Raw genomic sequence first — 17324 nt, 5'->3', positions numbered from 1 at the left:
AAATTCAGCTTTAGCATCACTCTCGGATTGCAAATAATCGAAGTAAAGACTAAAATTTGCCCAAGATTTCGCCTATCTCGGGTCAAAGGTCAACGACGACCTTTACGAGATGTGCGGTGGTATTATTGTAGTGCAGCGTATCAAGCTCGCCAAGCTTCGTCGGGCTGGCCTTGCTATACGCATGGAACCGGACGACCCAGCCCGCAAAGTACTTTTAGGCCGTCCACAAAGACAGAGGGGTCATGGAAGGCCCAAGTTAAGGGGCTAGATGGTGTGGAGACGAAGGCACGAGATGGTGTTTTTAGTAAACTCCAACATCAAGAAAATTTCAGTATCACTTCCTGATTCTATATCAGGCTAAATTCGATGTACATGTTGAATAAGACAATTTATGAACTGGAGAAAAAAACATCCCGGAATAGGCATTTCCAAACCAATCACCAGGAGCAGTAAGTATTGAAGTATTTTCCTCGCCTGAAGCTGGTCAAGCCATTCAAGGGATTAACCTGTAGTACGAGACCTGAATTTAACTGAAGTATAACGAACTGCTAATCGAGGTTATTGTAGATCTAGCAATCACGTATTTAAAAAATTGCAAAGGCAGATCGCAGTAGCCTGTAATAGCATGTACCAATAATTAGTTGTAAAAAAACACCAGCTAGAACGTACGTCTCTAGGTTATGGGCCCAGACAAGCAGAAAGAAAAGGCGGTTCACGGAATGTCGTAGTTTTCCGGAACAGGCTACAACACCTGGAAGTTTAGGGTCGAAGTGTATTTGAAACCTCGAAGGTATAGGACGCAGTCGTAAAGGATATTCCAACAGAAGCTAGTGAAGTGGCCAAGTTCGAGGAAATGGACGCCAAGGTCAAGTCGTTGCTGGTGAGTTTCATTTCAGATGAGTACTTAGGATGTATACAAGAGAAGACCACAGTGAAGGAAATGTGGAACGATCTAGAAAATACTTTCGCTAAGAAGTAAGAATCATACTGAATTCTACGTGGTTAATTCAAAGCGGTCTTTTTCATCCGTAGACACTTTGAATGCACTGATGTACATTAACGTAACCAAGAACAGAGAGTCCTCCGTGGCTAAGGAAACAGGCGTCATTAGCGGCATGAGCTACCGTGGTGTTCTCGAGAACGGACGTCTTTAGAGGTTCATATAGCGGACTTGGAAAAAGGATAGATCATTTGAAGAGGGACTTTGAAGTCCAATTGATTATAGTACATTATAGGTCGATTGATTTCTTCCATTCCGTTTCGATTCGATACCCAAATGCTGTGTTAATCCCATCACCGTGTAAATTGCTACTTACGCAATGTCCGTGTCTATTTTCGCTTCACTTGAGCTCCTTAATCAACTCAAAATGAAGGAGTGTAGGATTCTTGACATGCATTCGTAATGCTTAATCTCTAAAAGTTTTCCGAAATACTAAATACGAAATAGCCTGAGCCGGTTGGTAAAGCTCTTCCGTTCAAAAACTTCATGGAGTCTGTCTTAAATTTTGCTTCCAACTTCTCCTGTGCTTTACATACTCCCAGGCGGGAACATGTATTTCGCAGATGGACCCCTTCCGATCATAAAAAAAACCCAAATTCTCCGTTAACAGTCTTCCCTTCCATTCGACGCGTGTCATCATGGCTATGTTCCACAACCTCTTTGCCGTAAAAATAGCACACTTACTCCGTGTTTACACAACTTTACGCGTTGCCTTTACTTATCGTACGCTTGTTACAGCTTCTTTTCGAGCTGCGTCTTGCAGCAGCTGTGTGTCCACTTCGTCTCCTGGTAGCTGCACGTACCGTACGACCGAACCTCGGATGAAACAATTCTTTACCGACAGCATATGTGGATACTTTTCCGGATCGGTCACGCTGATGTCTGTGAGCTTTATGTTTAGATACTGATCAACCGAATGTAGCGTTCCGCAAATACTGCAACGATACACATTTGGGATCAGAAAGATGGATACGAAATAAAAGAGCTAAATTATCTCGCATATGCCGGCAAGCCAAACTTGCTCTGCAAATGGACACTGCAAGCACTGGGGCCTATGCTTACCTCAGGTCATTTTTCAGTTCGACAACGACATCCTTCCCGACGAGAGATTTGAAAAAGGAATAGAATAGCTACAAACGTCAAACAATGGTTGGTTAGTTTTTCCTTTACTCCTCATTTAAAGGTTCTATTTACCATCTTAATGAAAGATTAAAGTTTCTACAGTCTCGAACGATGAGGCTTTGTTTTGTACTTTGCCGACATTGGCGCAAATGGCATTACAACGCATGGGCCAGGTCCGTCCATTTCTGTACCGTTTGACAGCAATTATCGATTTTTTTTCAATCAATTTTTAACATCGTTCAAATAAATTTCGCCCATCTTTTACGTTTCATTAATTTATTTCATTCAATTTGTGCGAGAAAAAACAGTACATGAATAAAATAATTACAATTTGTAGAATAATTTTAAATAATTATCCAATTCCCTCTTTCATAGGAACTGTTTAATATGAATTGACATTAAAACGATAAGTTAAGATTCATACGAATATTTGTTACCGATTTTGTTTTAAATGATCGCCTTCTTTATAATTTGTTTTGAAGATTCCTTCCCATAAGCAAACCATCAGAAAAACTCCTTCATAAATAATTAACACACAAACTGTGCATAACAACACACAAAAACCCATTTCGACGGCCATTCGTTGCGCCAAACTGTCATTGGCATTTGAGGTACGTTTTCCATCGTGTCCTGTCAATTCGCGATACAATGGTCCAGCCTGGTCACATACTGACCTTGCTTCTTCGCATCAGAAATTGACAAATAAAAAAGAAGTCAAGCAGCAAAAAACTCTGAAAAGCAATATGTCAAAGAATAGGATTTTGGTAAACAATCAAAGAAAATTTTAATTTTCTTACTATTTCCCGGCCTAAATGGAAGTGAAAATGCAGCACCGGACACGGGCACATGCGTTCCAGATACAGGTAGGTGCTGGCGAATGGCCTCATTTCCGCTGGCCACTCCCGAGACGGGTCGATGATGCCCTCAGTGGCTCGTAAATTGGGTCTGCAACACTCCAACCAGTTCCCCCCAGCTAATGCTACGCTGTTTTTCTCTCTCTCCCTTTGTGTGTTCCGTCGGTGCGTTACCACGATTGGCGCGTCCATTGCACAATATGTCTGTGGCCCGATGTTCTCCGCTGTCGAAAATGCGCCCCGCCGCTGTGCGCGCTACCATCACTTGCGTCCTTCCCGCGTACCAGGTCAAAGCGCTGATCAAAACGCTGAAATGTCTACAGTCAGACGATAAATACCAGGCGCTGCTGTTTCTCATCTCGGCCATCAAGCTGTACGTCAAGTTCCTGTACAACGATTGCCAGGAGCGTCTCTACAAACCAGCAATACTCAAAGAGTTGAACAATATCGAAAATGTGATTGTGGTGAACCTGCTGAAGACGCGCAGCGCGCCAGCGTCCGGCTCGTCCCTGTCGGTCGCCACCGGCCACACGACCGTGTCCTCGTTTGGTGGCGACATCGCGGGCAAGGCCTGTCTCGACATCGATACCAGCACCAGCGTCCGCTGCACGGATCTGTCGCTCGGTAGCGATGGTTTGTTGTTGATGCACCCGCACCGCACCCGCGAACCGCCGCTAGCCCCCTGGGACCTTCGGGGGAAGCTACTGCGGGGCAACCTGTTCGACGGTCTACCACTGACCGGCAGCGTGCGGCTAGGACCAGAGTACAGCAGCAGAGGTGGAACGTTGCTCAAGGCGGGACAGCGAGCGGGGAGTGCAAATCGGTGGCTGGGGAACGTGCGGATGAATCGTGCGCTGGTTCGTATGATCGCCAATCACGATTTTAAGCTACTGTTCAACATGTTCGAGCAAAGCATCTTTCCCGCGTGGAAAATCTACAAAAACGAGCGAATATTTGTACGGAAACGGCCCGCCCTAACCACGGTCACAGTGCGCACCTCCCTTCCCGCCATTTGCTACGGAAGCGGTTCGTCCCACTCGCCACCTGCCACGTACATCAAGAAGGAGGAGTTCGACTTCGACACACCGTACTCGATCGCAGACGATCACTGCTTCGAGGAGATCAAGGACGAGGACGACGAGGACCTTCTGCTGATGAAGGAAGACGACTCGATAGACAATTCGAACGAAATCTTCTCGGAGGAGGAATCGTCCACCAACAACACCTCGCTGATGCTGTCGTCCGACACCAACACGCTGGACACGAACGATTCCAGCATGGTTTCGCACGAGCGCAACAAGGAACAGGTGTACCAGTGCTTACTTTGTGATAAAAGGTGTGTGTGTGTGCATATTCTGCTGATTGCATTGTTGACTGTGTGTGTTATTATAAACGTTCCTTTTCTCATCCCGCCGCAGCTATAGGAAACGCAAATCTCTTGTCATCCACTTCAGCCACCATCCGGGATTTTGTCCCGATTGTGGCAAACAGCGAGGAGTAACCTCAGAGGTATGATGATTGCTCACACGTGTACTGTCCGGAGCAAACGGAGTGAATAATGTCGAAAAATGTTGCCCATGCTTATTTGCAGGAAATCGTTGAACACAATCGAATCTATCACAAAAACCGGCCTCACATATGTGAGCACTGCGGGGAAACCTTCACGCGAAATCAACAGTATCAGATACACGTCCAGGGTCATTTTATAAGCAAGGATAGGGTAGCGGAGCAAAACTGTAAAAGTAAGTATGCTAAGTTTAGCTTTCGGCACCAGTGAGTGCATCGCTGTGAACTCCTTCATTCCACTCCCTATCATTTCAGAAACTCACAAGTACAGCTGTAAAACATGCGGTATCGTTTTTAACAACCAGAAATATCTCGAAAAGCACATCCAGAAAACCAACCACCAGGCGGAAGGTTTGGTGTGCGACATTTGTGGTGCAATATTTTGTAACAGTATCAAGCTCAGCCAGCACGTCAGCCGCACCCATCACAACGGTAAGCGAGCAGAAGTGAAGAATTTATAAAGAAATGCCTTTAACACAGATCCCGTTTCCATTTCGCGTTTTCAGTATTTACTCAGAAAGCTACATTAGAGAGAAGTTTGCTCCTGCAGGGAACGAGTGTTACGGACAAAGCCTTCACCTGTGAGCAGTGCGGAGCCTCCTTTCTGTCGCAGCCCTCCCTACGGGAGCACATCAAACTATCACATTCCGTTCCGGTAAGTTGCAAATCATCGGTACTGATTGATCGCGAAAAAAAGGATATTAAACAACGCTTTTAATTTGTAGGAAAACAAATTCGAGTGCAATATCTGCAACAAGCTGTTCGCCGCCAAACGGTCTCTCAAACGCCATAAACTTTGCCATTCGGATGAGCGCGCCTTCCGCTGTACGGTGGAAAACTGCAAGGAATCGTACAAAAACCAATCGCACCTTGCCCGCCACATGAAGACCGCCCATCACATCGATCCGCCGTCGAAGCGACTGCAGAAAGCGAAAGCGGCTGCGGCGGCGGCGGCGGCAGCCGCAGCTGGGGCGGGCACAAGCACGGCCACTGCCTCATCGGCCGATCCCAGCTCGGCCAGCACGGACTTCATCACGCACGGTGACGTTGCGACGATGGGCGGCGGCTCGTGCGATTCGCTGAAGGGTATGGGCAGCAGCACGTTGAAAAAATCGCTCGGAAGCAGCGAAAAGTCGCTCGGCGACAGTAGCACCAACTTTAGCGACAATTTGTCGTCGTTTAATTACGAGTTTTCTGACACGACCGCAGGAACGTCGACGCCGGCGCTGGCAGCAGCGATGGGTACGACGGGCAGTGACGGTAGCGTGCCGGGCGCGCTTACCCCTAGCAGTAGCGCCCTGGCGGGCCAGCGCCCATCCGCCCTAACCTGCTCCGTTACGGGCATACAGCAAAGCAGCGGTACGTTCAACGACCCTGCCATCAGCTTTGGTACGAACAAACAGCAGCAATCGCTGCAGCTGCAACAACAGCAGCAACAACAGCAGCAGCAACAACAGCAGCAACAACAGCAGCAACAACAGCAACAACAGCAACAGCAACAACAGCAGCAACAACAACAGCAACAACAACAGCAACAACAGCTACAGCTACAACAGCAACAGCTACAACATCAACAACAACCACAACACCTCGGGGGTGGGTGGCAGAATCTCGAGTTTGGTGCAGGGACAGCGACGGCACACCGATCGGCAGCACTTCCCGGTAGTGTCGTTGGTGGTATGCAACCGTTACAGGATCCACTGGCGGCCACGACGGGTAGCTTTATGGACGGTGGACACCATCACCTGCAGAATCATCAGAACCTTCAACACCCCACAGCACACCATCACGGGCTTGGACCAATGGCAAATCCGATGGCCAGCACAGCGGGCAGCTTTATGGGCAGTGGCAGCTTAGCGGGCGGCACGAGGCGTTTCCCTGTAAGTGCTGGTAGCGTTAATTTATCCTGCATAGTCAATATGGGAGGATTATTATGTTGATCCAAAATAATTTCCTTTTTGTTTTATTTTATTTCCCGTCGTGTAGCTGCCGGAGGGTAACTTTATGTGTGAGCACTGCGATGAAACCAACTTCATAAATGCACAACAGTACCATCTTCATGTGCAGGACCATTTTGCGGCCAAGGATGGTAAAGATCACCCGAGCAAAAGTACGACGATCGCTATAAAAAAACGAAACAAAACAAAATCCCTTGCGGTTATAACAGCAGTTGCATGAAATTTCATATTTTGTTTTCCCCTTTTTTCACTATGTTTCAGAGCTGCTGCGGTTAAATTGTAAAACATGCAATCTGGTGTTCGCTACGGGAGCGCAGCTCGATCGGCACATTCACAAAACAAACCATCACACCGAAAGCATAGCGTGTGAAATATGTAGTGCAATATTCAACTCCAACCTAAAAGTTTACCAGCACATGCTGAAGTGTCACAAGAATGGTACGTTGGTCCGGTGGCACTGCCGTTGTCGGCACTCTGCAACGCGCAGCTAATGTCCGTAAGGTTCATTTTGGTTTTGTTTCTTCTCCTTCATCCCTCCACAGACGTTTGGTTTGCTTGTGAACAGTGCTCGAAGGTTTTCATATTGAAACAGGACTACGACAAGCATCAGCTGGTGCACCAGACGGTGACGGATCGGTCCATCATCTGTGAGCACTGCGCCTCGTCCTTCCTCACGCAGGAAGCACTAAAGGAACATATCAAAATAGCCCATTCGATGGTAGGTGAAACTGGATGAAATTGGAATTGAAAAGCGATAGGGCGCACTCATGATTAAAACCATTTCCTTTTTTTCAACAGGACAAAAAATACAAATGTAACATTTGCAACAAGCTCTTTGCTGCCCGTCGATCGCTCAAACGCCATAAACTGTGCCACGAAGAGGAGGCCGCTTTCCGATGCCCGATCGATGGTTGCAAGGAAGCATTCCGGACGGCGGCAAACCTGGCGAAGCACAAAAAGATGGCACACCCGGCCGGGCTGTCGACGGTTCCCGTACCTGTAGGCAATGTTTTAGCCCACGAGCCAATGGCGGATAAGGTCGTTGCCGGTATCGGTATGCCTGGCGGAGTCAAGCTGCTGCCGGGCACAATGGCGTCAGGAACGTCCAATGCTCCGGGTGGCTCCGGTGCGCTGAAAGGCATGGAGAAAGCAATGCACCATCCGGATCCACTGCCGGGTGTGACAATGCCGGCGGGAGGGCAGCCGAATGTGATGGGCCAGATGGGCGGCTCGAACCCGATGATGGCGATGGGAAATCCTGCAGCTGGGCTGAAAACAGACGGTCGATCATCCGCTGGCGGTATGATGGTGGTGCCTCCGTCGAGAACGAGCAGCGCCGGCAGCAGCACAGGAATGAGTGGTATTAACAATGGTAGCGGTGGTGCTAATATACCTTACAATCCTTACGATGCTAGTGGATTGAACTACAACAGTGTGCTGGGACCGCCTGGTGCGGGTGTCGTCGCTTCCAGCGGCCCTCATCATCCTCATCATCATCACCATCAGCATCATCTCCAACAACAGCAACAGCAACAGCAGCAACAGCAACAGCAACAGCAACAGCCTACACAGCAACAATCACAAGCTCAGCTAGTGCAACATCATTCACAAGCCCATGCTCACCACCATGCCGCTCAAGCTCAGTTTATCGGAATGGGCAATCCGGGCAGTTCTGCGGGGCTTCACTACAGTGGCCGCTCCGGCGCCACGGCATCGGCAGCTAACCCCGAACAACAGTCGGTGTCTATGGCATACCGAATGGGCGACACAGCAGTGCCAGGAACCAGCGGAACGGCAAGCGGCAACGCAACCAACATTCCCTACGGCTATGGCCAGATGAATAATGCGTTCGATTGGCAGAGCATGGAGATGGGAACTCCGACCAATGCTGAACCAGGCCTAATAAGTGGGTCGGCAGGACAACCGCAGGCGGCATCTGGTAGCGGGACGATGAAAAGTGCTACCGCCAACAAATACTACAACGCAATGCATGAACCTGGTTCGGCCGGAAGTCCAGGAGTGGGTGGTGGTAACACAACGGCTGGCTTCCTTTCACCCCAACAACTGCAGCACCAATCTCCCCATCATGCACAGCAGCATCTACAACATCAGCATGCACAACAGTCACAGCTTCAACAGCAACAGCAGCAGCAACATCTTCCTCATCATTCTCACCATGCGCAGGTTGCTGGGCTGCAAAATAAATCTGTGCAAGAACAACACACCCATCAGCAGCAGCAGCAGCAGCAGCAGCAGCAACAGCACATGATGAATATGAACAGCCAAGAAATGATGGGATATCAGGTAAGAAAATTTTGCTGTTTCTTAATTGAAGTAAATTGTTTGAGAGTGTTAGAGCCCAATTGTAAACAATGTAATGTGCACTTTCAGGACATGTGGAATGCGAACATGATGAAGATGGAATTCCAAGACGAAGGAAGCGGTGCAAATACGGGCAGCACTGTTGGTGCTTACAACAGTCTAGGGAACATTTTAAACAATCTAGAAATGATGGGCAGTAGCAACAGTAGCTTCGAACAACAGCAGACGCAGCAACAGCAGTCACAACAGCAGCAGCAAGGCTATGAAATGGTTTCCACACCACGTACCAGTTCCGATACTCATCCACAATCGAGAGGGCAGTCTGCCCAATCGCCTGCGTTAACGTCACAGCAAGTACAACATCATCAGCACCATCAACAGCAACAGCAGCAGCAGCACCAACAACAGCTACATCAGCAACAGCAGCAGCCGCATGCGAAAGGAACCCATTTTCACAAACAGCAACATCCATCGCACAGTCACGCGCAGATGCTGCCGGGCGTAGAGCCAGGCCAAATGGTGAACCAGCACCATCATCAGCAACACCAGCAGCAACAGCAGCAGCAGCAGCAATATTTTTCAGATCATCACGGGGCACATCAGCAGGTACCACATTCTCATCATACCGGTACGATGGGCCATTCGATGGGAATCCCTCATGGCCATGGTCAGATGCAGCATAGCCATGGACATTCGGCACAGCAAACTCCCAGTCCGCATCATCCTCATCATCAGCACCACTTGCAGCAGCAGCAGCAGCAGCAAATGCAACAACAGTACAACGCCCATCTACCACATCATCCCCAGATGATGCAACATCATCCACACGCACCCGGACCACCCGGGCAAGTGCCCAGTGGAAGCGGTGGTGGTGGTGGTGGTGGTGGTGGTAGCAGTTTGTCTGGCGGTGGTCCCACTCATATGGCACATCACAATCCAGCACATGCTGGCGTACCCGGCCAGCAGCAGCAGCAACAACAACCTCCCCAACAGCCCGGTATGAGTTTTAATCCCTCCCAGAACGCAGCCGATCATGCCAATGCTGGTGCAAATCCTTCTGCGTTGCCCACGGATATCGCGAAAACGCCGAACAATCTACCCTTTGTCGACAGTTTCACGGAATCAATCGACTATCTGCAACAGTCCTTTCAGTACGTGTAATAGCGAACGTAGCTTTTTCTTCTCTTCTTCCTAATCGTCGTGTCCGTCTACCTATACACATTACAGTGCTAAGCCGACCTTTAGCACGTTCGTACGTTTGCTCATTTAGTCAAATTGTAAACTGCAAACATTCCCATTTTATATTGCACCCAAAACGTTCCGGTGTGTTGTACCTTGTTAACTATAACGATAATGCTTTATAGGTCGACCGTTCGTCGCGTCATCATCTAATGAATGATCGTGACGATCGTCCATGTTTGGTATCGTTACATTACATTAAGTGTGTACCGTACAGAGGAGGCTACCATCGAACTTTATTCATTCTTTTCGCTCGACTAATGCTCGCCCAACGGCGTACAATTCGGTCGGTGTGCACATTTAAGTGCTGTCATCAGAAACGATATTACATTTGGCATGTACCGAATACGACGAAAGGCGACAATTTGGACAAAAAGAACAAAGTGCTGGGAAATGTGGTAAACAAACATTAATCTAAAACTGCAAACTGCAAATTACAAACTTTAGCTTAATTTTTAGCACCTACTGCACCACTAGTGATGTGTTCTTTTTAATCAGGAACAGAATTAGTTTTTTTTTTTTGCTATGAAACGGTCTCTCGACGAAAACACCTTATTTTAGATTTTATTTAAATCTCGATGCGTTGAGTAAAAAAAACGGAACAACTCTATCAGGTGCAAAACTGGCTCCCTTGACATAAAAAACACACACACACACTCACTCGGTAAACGTGTAGAACACGTTTGCTTTAGCCATGAGAGCGAGCTCTTAGGAAAGGATAGGAGGAATAATCGGGACAACCGAAAAAGGGCTTTTAGCTGAGCGCGCATGTGGCTCAGCGCAAACAAATGCTGGCGCCAGCTTTATACGCAATACTGCGCGTATCGCACACAGCGGTACATGTGAAAATAGACGCATTGTTTTAAGTAGTTGTAAGTTTTGGGGGTATCAAATCAAAAACAGTGGCCGGCAAAAAATACTGCTAACTCTCCGGCCGCACTCTGTAGCGTAAGCAGGAAGGAAGGAAGGAAGGAAAGCATGAACAATATGATTGCGAATAGCTGACAAATGTAGGTGCGCGTAGACTCTTACTACTAGACTCTTACTAAAAGAGCTGTAAAGTGGATAAAATTTAAATCTAAAAAAGAAAAAGACCGAGCTGTATCAGGGTTAGGGTGCAAATTAGCTGAGCTGATCGTATAAACACACTTCACATTTATTAGTCCAGGATTAGTTGTTGTTTTTAGGTATTTTGTTTTACGAAGGGATTGTTGCACTCAAATGCAGAACCATTAGTATATTTTTGTTTTATTTTATCTATTGTTTTTTTTTGTGTGGCACAGGCCACCATTTTAAGTCGTAGAGATGCTTATGCAACTCACAATTGTAAATAGTCTTTCGTATGTGTTGCGTAGCTTTTATCTAGCCCGGTTCTGCAAGCGGAAGTAAAGTACATTCTGCTTTTGTTTCGACTTGAAATTGACTGTTTTTTTTTTAATCTGAAACTCTTTCGCGTGTAAAATATGTTTCGTTCGTTTCGTTTCTTCCCTCTATTTGAAAAAAAGGCAATACACGAGCTAAAGCGACCACCACAATAAGCAAACAGTTTAGCAGAGATACACGGTAGCGTTTAAATGTATAAGCATGTAAATTGTACATCCTGTAAAGCAACGATGTAGCGACACAACAACAACCATACCTTCTGTACCGTATCCGTAAAATATTGACCAACAAACACTAGAAATATTGTGTTTTGTTTGTCCTTCCAGCACACGGCATGATGATCTCCGCAAAACCCTGCATTTGCGTTAGTTAGGTGCAGTTTGCTTACACACACTGCTGATACTCCTGCTGAACGACAATGTGCAGGATATAAGGATAGTTCTCATTGTTTTGGGTATGCTCTATCACAACACAAACCACAAAGAAAGCAGAAGCAAACATAATTAATGCTTTAAAAGCGGTCGGGAAACTGGCACGAGTACAGCAGAAAAACGCCGAAATAATTGAATGAAACAAAAGTAAAACACATTGTGTGTACAAAACGAAGCGAAAAGGAAGATTATAAATTCAGCATTGAAGCTAACAAATGGTTGCAAGTACTGCAAACCAAAAAGACAAAACAGCTATACACACAAGAGCAAGGATAGTAATGAAGTAAAAAAAAAACACCACACTACTTGTAAATTACAGCAGATAAGAGAAAAGTGGAGAGTTTGTTTGTAAAAAAAGAAACAGAAGAATTAAGCAGACGACAAACCCCCTCTTTTCGTTTTAAATTCAATCGCAAAGAGTACTAAACACGATTCACACACTCTAAACTAAGCAGCAGAAACCGTACTGGAAGAATGCCATTTTGAAATCAAGAATTCAAGCCTGTCTCTGCCACCTCCGTTGTCATGGTTATGCGTGGCTGCTCATTTCCTGACCGTTAGCAGGTGTTGATGGAAGACGACCAGCGAACACGAAACTCTCATACTCCAATACTCTCTCATTCATTCAGATTACACGGTATCTATTTTATTACAAAGCAATGTAAGCGAAGCAAAGGACGACGTTTAGCATCTATCTCAGCTCATCAAAAACACACAAACAAAAAAATAATACAATAAATAGAATTATATACATGCATAGATATTACCGACAAAGACAGCTAGCTCTGGCACCGACAATTTTTCCAGCAAGCCTGGAGAAAGTTAATGAACGAAAAATATTATACATACAGCCACAGAGTCGGAAGGTGGAAGGACGTGTAGACGTGTCGGAAAGCCAGAACGTGCTAGCGCAGGTTACACCGTCTCTCACACGGAAATTACACTTATAGAGGATACACACTATGGATAAGAAAGGCAGAAAGGTGGGTGAAACGTAAGTGAAACGATACACAAATTAAAATAACTATTAATCTATTATATACACGTTTATTATTGATTATTATTATTATTATTATTATCATTATTATTGTAACATTAAAACTATTATTGCAAATAAATGCTAAAACCAGAAACAATAATTGTGAAGAAAACAAAACAATGTAAAGACGAATCGAAAAAGTATTGTGTGTTTGTGTTTTTTTTTTCGACAACTTACACCCGAAACCGATCGAACACGTTCAAGGACCTCTCTATATTCTATACCTCGTAATTTCCAGGTGACCTTTAGATATAAGACACTCTGATGCTGAACCATTACTGATCCTGGAACTAATCCTAAACCCATACCTGTGCTGGAACTCATCCCAAACCCATAACAGTTATGTAAATGATCTTGCTCGCCTACTGATCTAGAAACTAATACTAGACGTACTAGCGGTCCTGGAACTGATCCTGAATTCATACAAATCATGAAACTGTTCGGTCGTAAACCGGCCCTAGCACTGAATCTAAACCCATACCACTGTAGTACTGATAATAAGACCTGTTCTGAACCTACATAGAAGTTTTAACTGACCCTGACCCCATAACGGTCCTGGAACTGGTTCTAAATCGATATCGGTTCTGGAGTTTATACCAGTCCGATTCCGATTCTGGAATTAATTCGGAATCCTTACCGATCTTGGAATTAACTTCTTCAACATTTCTATGCTATGCGTCTACTTACACTAGGCTCAGGGCAGGATTGGTAATTGGGTTCTTTGCAAAGCCACGAAGCACATTTAGCAGAACAATAAATAAAATGAAATTAATTTACCTGAAACAATCGGCCAACTATCTTAACGCCATGAACAGTGACATGAACTCGACAATCATGATTTTGCCTTCTGTAGATATGTCATCTAGTCACCAAAAATCAAGAAAGTAAGCCAACAGTCTCGGATAATGCGAGAACATGTACTGCAGTTGTGATATTCATTGAACTTTGAAATAAAAAGACCAAGAATCTATATTCGATTTTTTTGTCTCAGTCATTCCAGCGTCCTAAACAGCCCAAAGGGTGGGTTACACAGCATTATTATCATTACCGGTTTGTCTGGGGCTACTGGGAAATGACTGTCGCTCGCTTTATTTAAATTCTTCCATCTACGTGTGTCTCCCTAATACGCGTTCGTGCCGCCCTCGGATCTTTATCGTGGTAGGATGTTCTATTTTGCCAACTTTCGCACTTGTGTGTATTCTAAACATTCATTCGGCTTTGTAGTAAAATGGGCGACTATTAATAAAACGAAACTTTCTGCTCACTTACTGATGATGGCAGGCAGAAAACAAAGCCTAGTGCGCGCGCGTGTTCATTCTCTCTTTCCCTATTGCAGCTGCTTACATCATTTCGCCAAGATCTTATGTCACCACCGTGTATGTATGTTGGTTTTGCCAGAGGCCGCGCTGTGTCCTGCCTCTTTCTCTGTCGCTCTCTTCTTAGAAGGGATTTGTAAACAAAAAAACGATTTGATGCTCCGGGAACTATACGGAACTTCAGCACCATTTAGGCGGAGAAGGTGGACATGAAGCTGGTGACGACGGATTTCAGCTTAGCGTCGGCATCGTCCGAGATCTTGCCCTCCGAGGCGATCTGCTGCAGCAGCGCCTTCTCGTTCGTCTTAACGTGCGCCAGGAACTCACGCTCGAACTTGGTGATCTTGCTCGGGTCCATCTTGTCCAGGTAGCCACGGACACCGCAGTAGATGACGGCGACCTGCTCCTCGATGGCCATCGGCACGTACTGGCCCTGCTTCAGCAGCTCGGTCAGACGCACACCACGGTTCAGCAGCTGCTGGGTGGCGGCATCCAGATCCGAACCGAACTGGGCGAAGGCAGCCACCTCACGGTACTGGGCCAGCTCCAGCTTCATCGAACCGGCGACCTGCTTCATGGCCTTGGTCTGGGCAGCAGAGCCGACACGCGACACAGACAGACCGACGTTAATGGCCGGTCGGATACCCTTGTAGAACAGCTCAGTTTCCAAGAAGATCTGTCCGTCCGTGATCGAGATGACGTTGGTTGGAATGTAAGCGGACACATCACCGGCCTGGGTTTCGATGACCGGCAGGGCAGTGAGCGAACCGCCACCGAGCGTCGGGCTCATCTTGGCCGCACGCTCCAGCAGACGCGAATGCAGATAGAACACATCACCCGGGTAGGCCTCACGACCTGGCGGACGACGCAGCAGCAGCGACATCTGACGGTAGGCCACGGCCTGCTTCGACAAATCGTCGTAGATGATCAGGGCGTGCTTGCCGTTGTCGCGGAAGTATTCACCCATGGCGCAGCCCGAGTACGGGGCCAGGTACTGCAGCGGGGCAGCATCCGAAGCGGTGGCGGACACGATGATGGTGTAGTTCATCGCACCGGAATCGGTCAGACGCTTCACGATCTGGGCGACGGTGGAACGCTTCTGACCGATGGCGACGTAGATGCAGTACAGCTTCTTCGACTCATCCTGTCCGTCGTTGAAGCGCTTCTGGTTGATGATGGTATCGATGGCCAGAGCGGTCTTACTGCAGGGTTGGAGGGGGGAGGAAGGGAGGTAAATAACAAATATTAAGCAAAATACATACATTCAGACGGATTTAGTTCTCTCTCTCTGCTATACAGCTCCTTAAATGTAAAAAAAAGCATACTGCTTTGCCTTACCCAGTCTGACGATCGCCAATGATCAGCTCACGCTGACCACGACCGATCGGCACCAGCGAATCGACGGCCTTAATACCGGTCTGCATCGGTTCGCGCACGGACACACGCGGGATGATACCCGGGGCCTTGATACCGACACGGAAGCGCTGCTTCGTCTTGATTTCGCCCTTGCCGTCGATGGCGTTACCGAGGGCATCAACGACGCGGCCCAAGATTTCGTCACCGACCGGCACGTCGACGATGGCACCGGTACGCTTGACGATGTCGCCTTCCTTGATCAGCTTGTCGTTACCGAACACGACCACACCGACGTTATCCGGCTCCAAGTTAAGGGCCATGCCCTGGAATTAAACGTAATCGAGCGTGCGACGATTAATAGCGCTGCGCTAGCACATAGCAGGGGCGAGGGGGGGGGGGAGGGACGGGGGGAATTGAATCCAGCTTTATTTTACCTTAAGGCCGGAGGAGAACTCCACCATCTCATCGGCCTGGATGTTCTTCAGACCGTACACACGGGCAATACCGTCACCGATGCTCAGCACACGGCCAGTTTCCTCCAGGTCAGCCTTCGGGGCCGCTCCGAGGATGCGCTCCTCGAGGATGGCCGAGATCTCGGCGCCACGGTTGGCAGTGGAGACGTGGAAGTTGCGAGCGGCAACCGAAACGGCCGGAACGGCAATCTTGGCAACCTGAGGAAAGAGAGTACCGGCAAAACAACAAAAAATAAGCATTACATAACGGATGCAAGAGCAAGCCCACCGAAAAGTGGGGTATTTTGGGAAATGTGTTTTTCGTCATAAAATTAGCATTAAATAGTGTAGCATTTATCGTTCCAGCATTCATTCCAACCTCGGCCAAAACACAATCTTCAATTTCTTTTCCATGCTCTCTCGAGGGGTTAGTTTTTTCATGTGCTGTCAATTCGCGTCCGCCATCATGAAATCTCGCGCTGTCGTAAGGGTCGGTCGTCGGCTGGGTGCAAACACATTTCACAGCATACAGATTTTTTGTCGGCTTCAATTTTCTTTTCCATCCTATTCAGCACATTCTGTACGGGCGCAGCTCGACACATTATCAATTCAACACTAGTTTTCCATTTTCACTCCTACCAAGTTGCAGTGAGGTTACATAACGTCACCGGGGAGACGGAAGGAACATTGGGCGACCGGCACTGTGAAAATCTTCCTGGTTGCATAACCAACACCGACGGGTGGGTGGAATGCTTTTCTGCTCACCACGAAAACTTGGCCCGTTTTCACAATTGCACTTGCACTTGCCTTCGAAAACCGTTTTTTAACCGTACGGCTCCCGGCGATTATGTCACCATTTTCTCATCCGCCCGACCCAATCGATAAGGTCCCCACGTAGTACACGCGATGCTGTGTCGCCGCCGGGGTACGTGTGTGGCTACTGTGATGAAATTTTTGCAGTCAATTTAGCTCACCTGGGTCGCGGTTCTGGGCAGGCTGCGGGCCACCGAGGCCGCCAGACGGGCAGAAATCATCGACATCGTTGTTGTTTGCGGCTGCTGCTGGATTTAGAGTACTGCTGAACTAACGCCTAAAGTTCCACGGTCGTCGTTGAGTAATGGGGTTCCTACAACTTCTTCGCACGAACTGCGCGACTTCCTTCGTGAAAATGGAGGTCGTCTTCTTTTTCTTGCACTGTCCGACAGATTGTTCTTTTCGGCAAAATTGGTTCGTCTCGTTTACATCCGAGAGTTGACTGCTCACACAAGCGATGGTGACCGGCTCCG

At 47.4% G+C, this 17324-nt stretch overlaps 3 protein-coding genes across 4 annotated transcripts; 1 reads left to right on the top strand and 2 right to left on the bottom strand.

Annotated features, from left to right (window-relative positions):
* Positions 1-1684: 1684 nt before the first annotated feature.
* LOC1274814 (U6 snRNA-associated Sm-like protein LSm2) lies at positions 1685-2303 on the bottom strand. The gene is made up of 3 exons (XM_314020.4): positions 2195-2303; positions 2063-2130; positions 1685-1935 (listed from the first exon to the last, which is right to left on the bottom strand). Exons 1-3 carry the CDS (start codon positions 2195-2197, stop codon positions 1719-1721), a joined length of 288 nt encoding a protein of 95 aa, XP_314020.2. The 5' UTR covers positions 2198-2303; the 3' UTR covers positions 1685-1718.
* A 497-nt stretch (positions 2304-2800) lies between these two features.
* On the top strand, positions 2801-13054 carry LOC3289903 (uncharacterized). 2 transcript variants are annotated; one of them, XM_061652636.1, is made up of 12 exons: positions 2801-2985; positions 3264-4312; positions 4395-4485; positions 4568-4718; positions 4798-4974; positions 5049-5197; positions 5268-6422; positions 6529-6631; positions 6762-6938; positions 7043-7218; positions 7299-8804; positions 8892-13054. In XM_061652636.1, the coding sequence occupies exons 1-12, from the start codon at positions 2935-2937 to the stop codon at positions 9981-9983; spliced, it is 5877 nt and encodes a 1958-aa protein (XP_061508620.1). In that variant the 5' UTR covers positions 2801-2934; the 3' UTR covers positions 9984-13054. The 2 variants fall into 2 exon arrangements, with proteins under 2 accessions (XP_061508620.1, XP_558523.4); XM_558523.4 differs by having other exon boundaries at positions 6529-6652.
* An 832-nt stretch (positions 13055-13886) lies between these two features.
* On the bottom strand, positions 13887-17314 carry LOC1274812 (ATP synthase subunit alpha, mitochondrial). Its single transcript, XM_314018.5, has 4 exons — positions 17013-17314; positions 16021-16257; positions 15569-15909; positions 13887-15432 (listed from the first exon to the last, which is right to left on the bottom strand). The coding sequence occupies exons 1-4, from the start codon at positions 17076-17078 to the stop codon at positions 14421-14423; spliced, it is 1656 nt and encodes a 551-aa protein (XP_314018.3). The 5' UTR covers positions 17079-17314; the 3' UTR covers positions 13887-14420.
* Positions 17315-17324: the final 10 nt, after the last annotated feature.

Source organism: Anopheles gambiae, chromosome 2 (genome assembly GCF_943734735.2).
Source record: "Anopheles gambiae chromosome 2, idAnoGambNW_F1_1, whole genome shotgun sequence".
Taxonomy (NCBI): Eukaryota; Metazoa; Arthropoda; class Insecta; order Diptera; family Culicidae; genus Anopheles; species Anopheles gambiae.
The sequence above is the reverse complement of the archived record's forward strand: the minus strand, read 5'-3'. Positions and strand labels throughout refer to the sequence as shown.

Excerpts from the sequence above, each read along its gene's own strand:
- LOC1274814 (XM_314020.4), bottom strand. Across the intron at positions 1,936-2,062 it reads GAACTGAAAAATGACCTGAG|TATTTGCGGAACGCTACATT; the intron begins GTAAGCATAGGC and ends GTATCGTTGCAG.
- LOC3289903 (XM_558523.4), top strand. The coding sequence starts at position 2,935 with ATGGAAGTGAAAATGCAGCACCGGACACGGGCACATGCGTTCCAGATA. Across the intron at positions 4,719-4,797 it reads AGCGGAGCAAAACTGTAAAA|AAACTCACAAGTACAGCTGT; the intron begins GTAAGTATGCTA and ends CTATCATTTCAG. Across the intron at positions 6,423-6,528 it reads GCGGCACGAGGCGTTTCCCT|CTGCCGGAGGGTAACTTTAT; the intron begins GTAAGTGCTGGT and ends CCCGTCGTGTAG.
- LOC1274812 (XM_314018.5), bottom strand. The coding sequence starts at position 17,078 with ATGTCGATGATTTCTGCCCGTCTGGCGGCCTCGGTGGCCCGCAGCCTG. Across the intron at positions 16,258-17,012 it reads TGCCCAGAACCGCGACCCAG|GTTGCCAAGATTGCCGTTCC; the intron begins GTGAGCTAAATT and ends CTCTTTCCTCAG. Across the intron at positions 15,433-15,568 it reads ATTGGCGATCGTCAGACTGG|TAAGACCGCTCTGGCCATCG; the intron begins GTAAGGCAAAGC and ends CCAACCCTGCAG.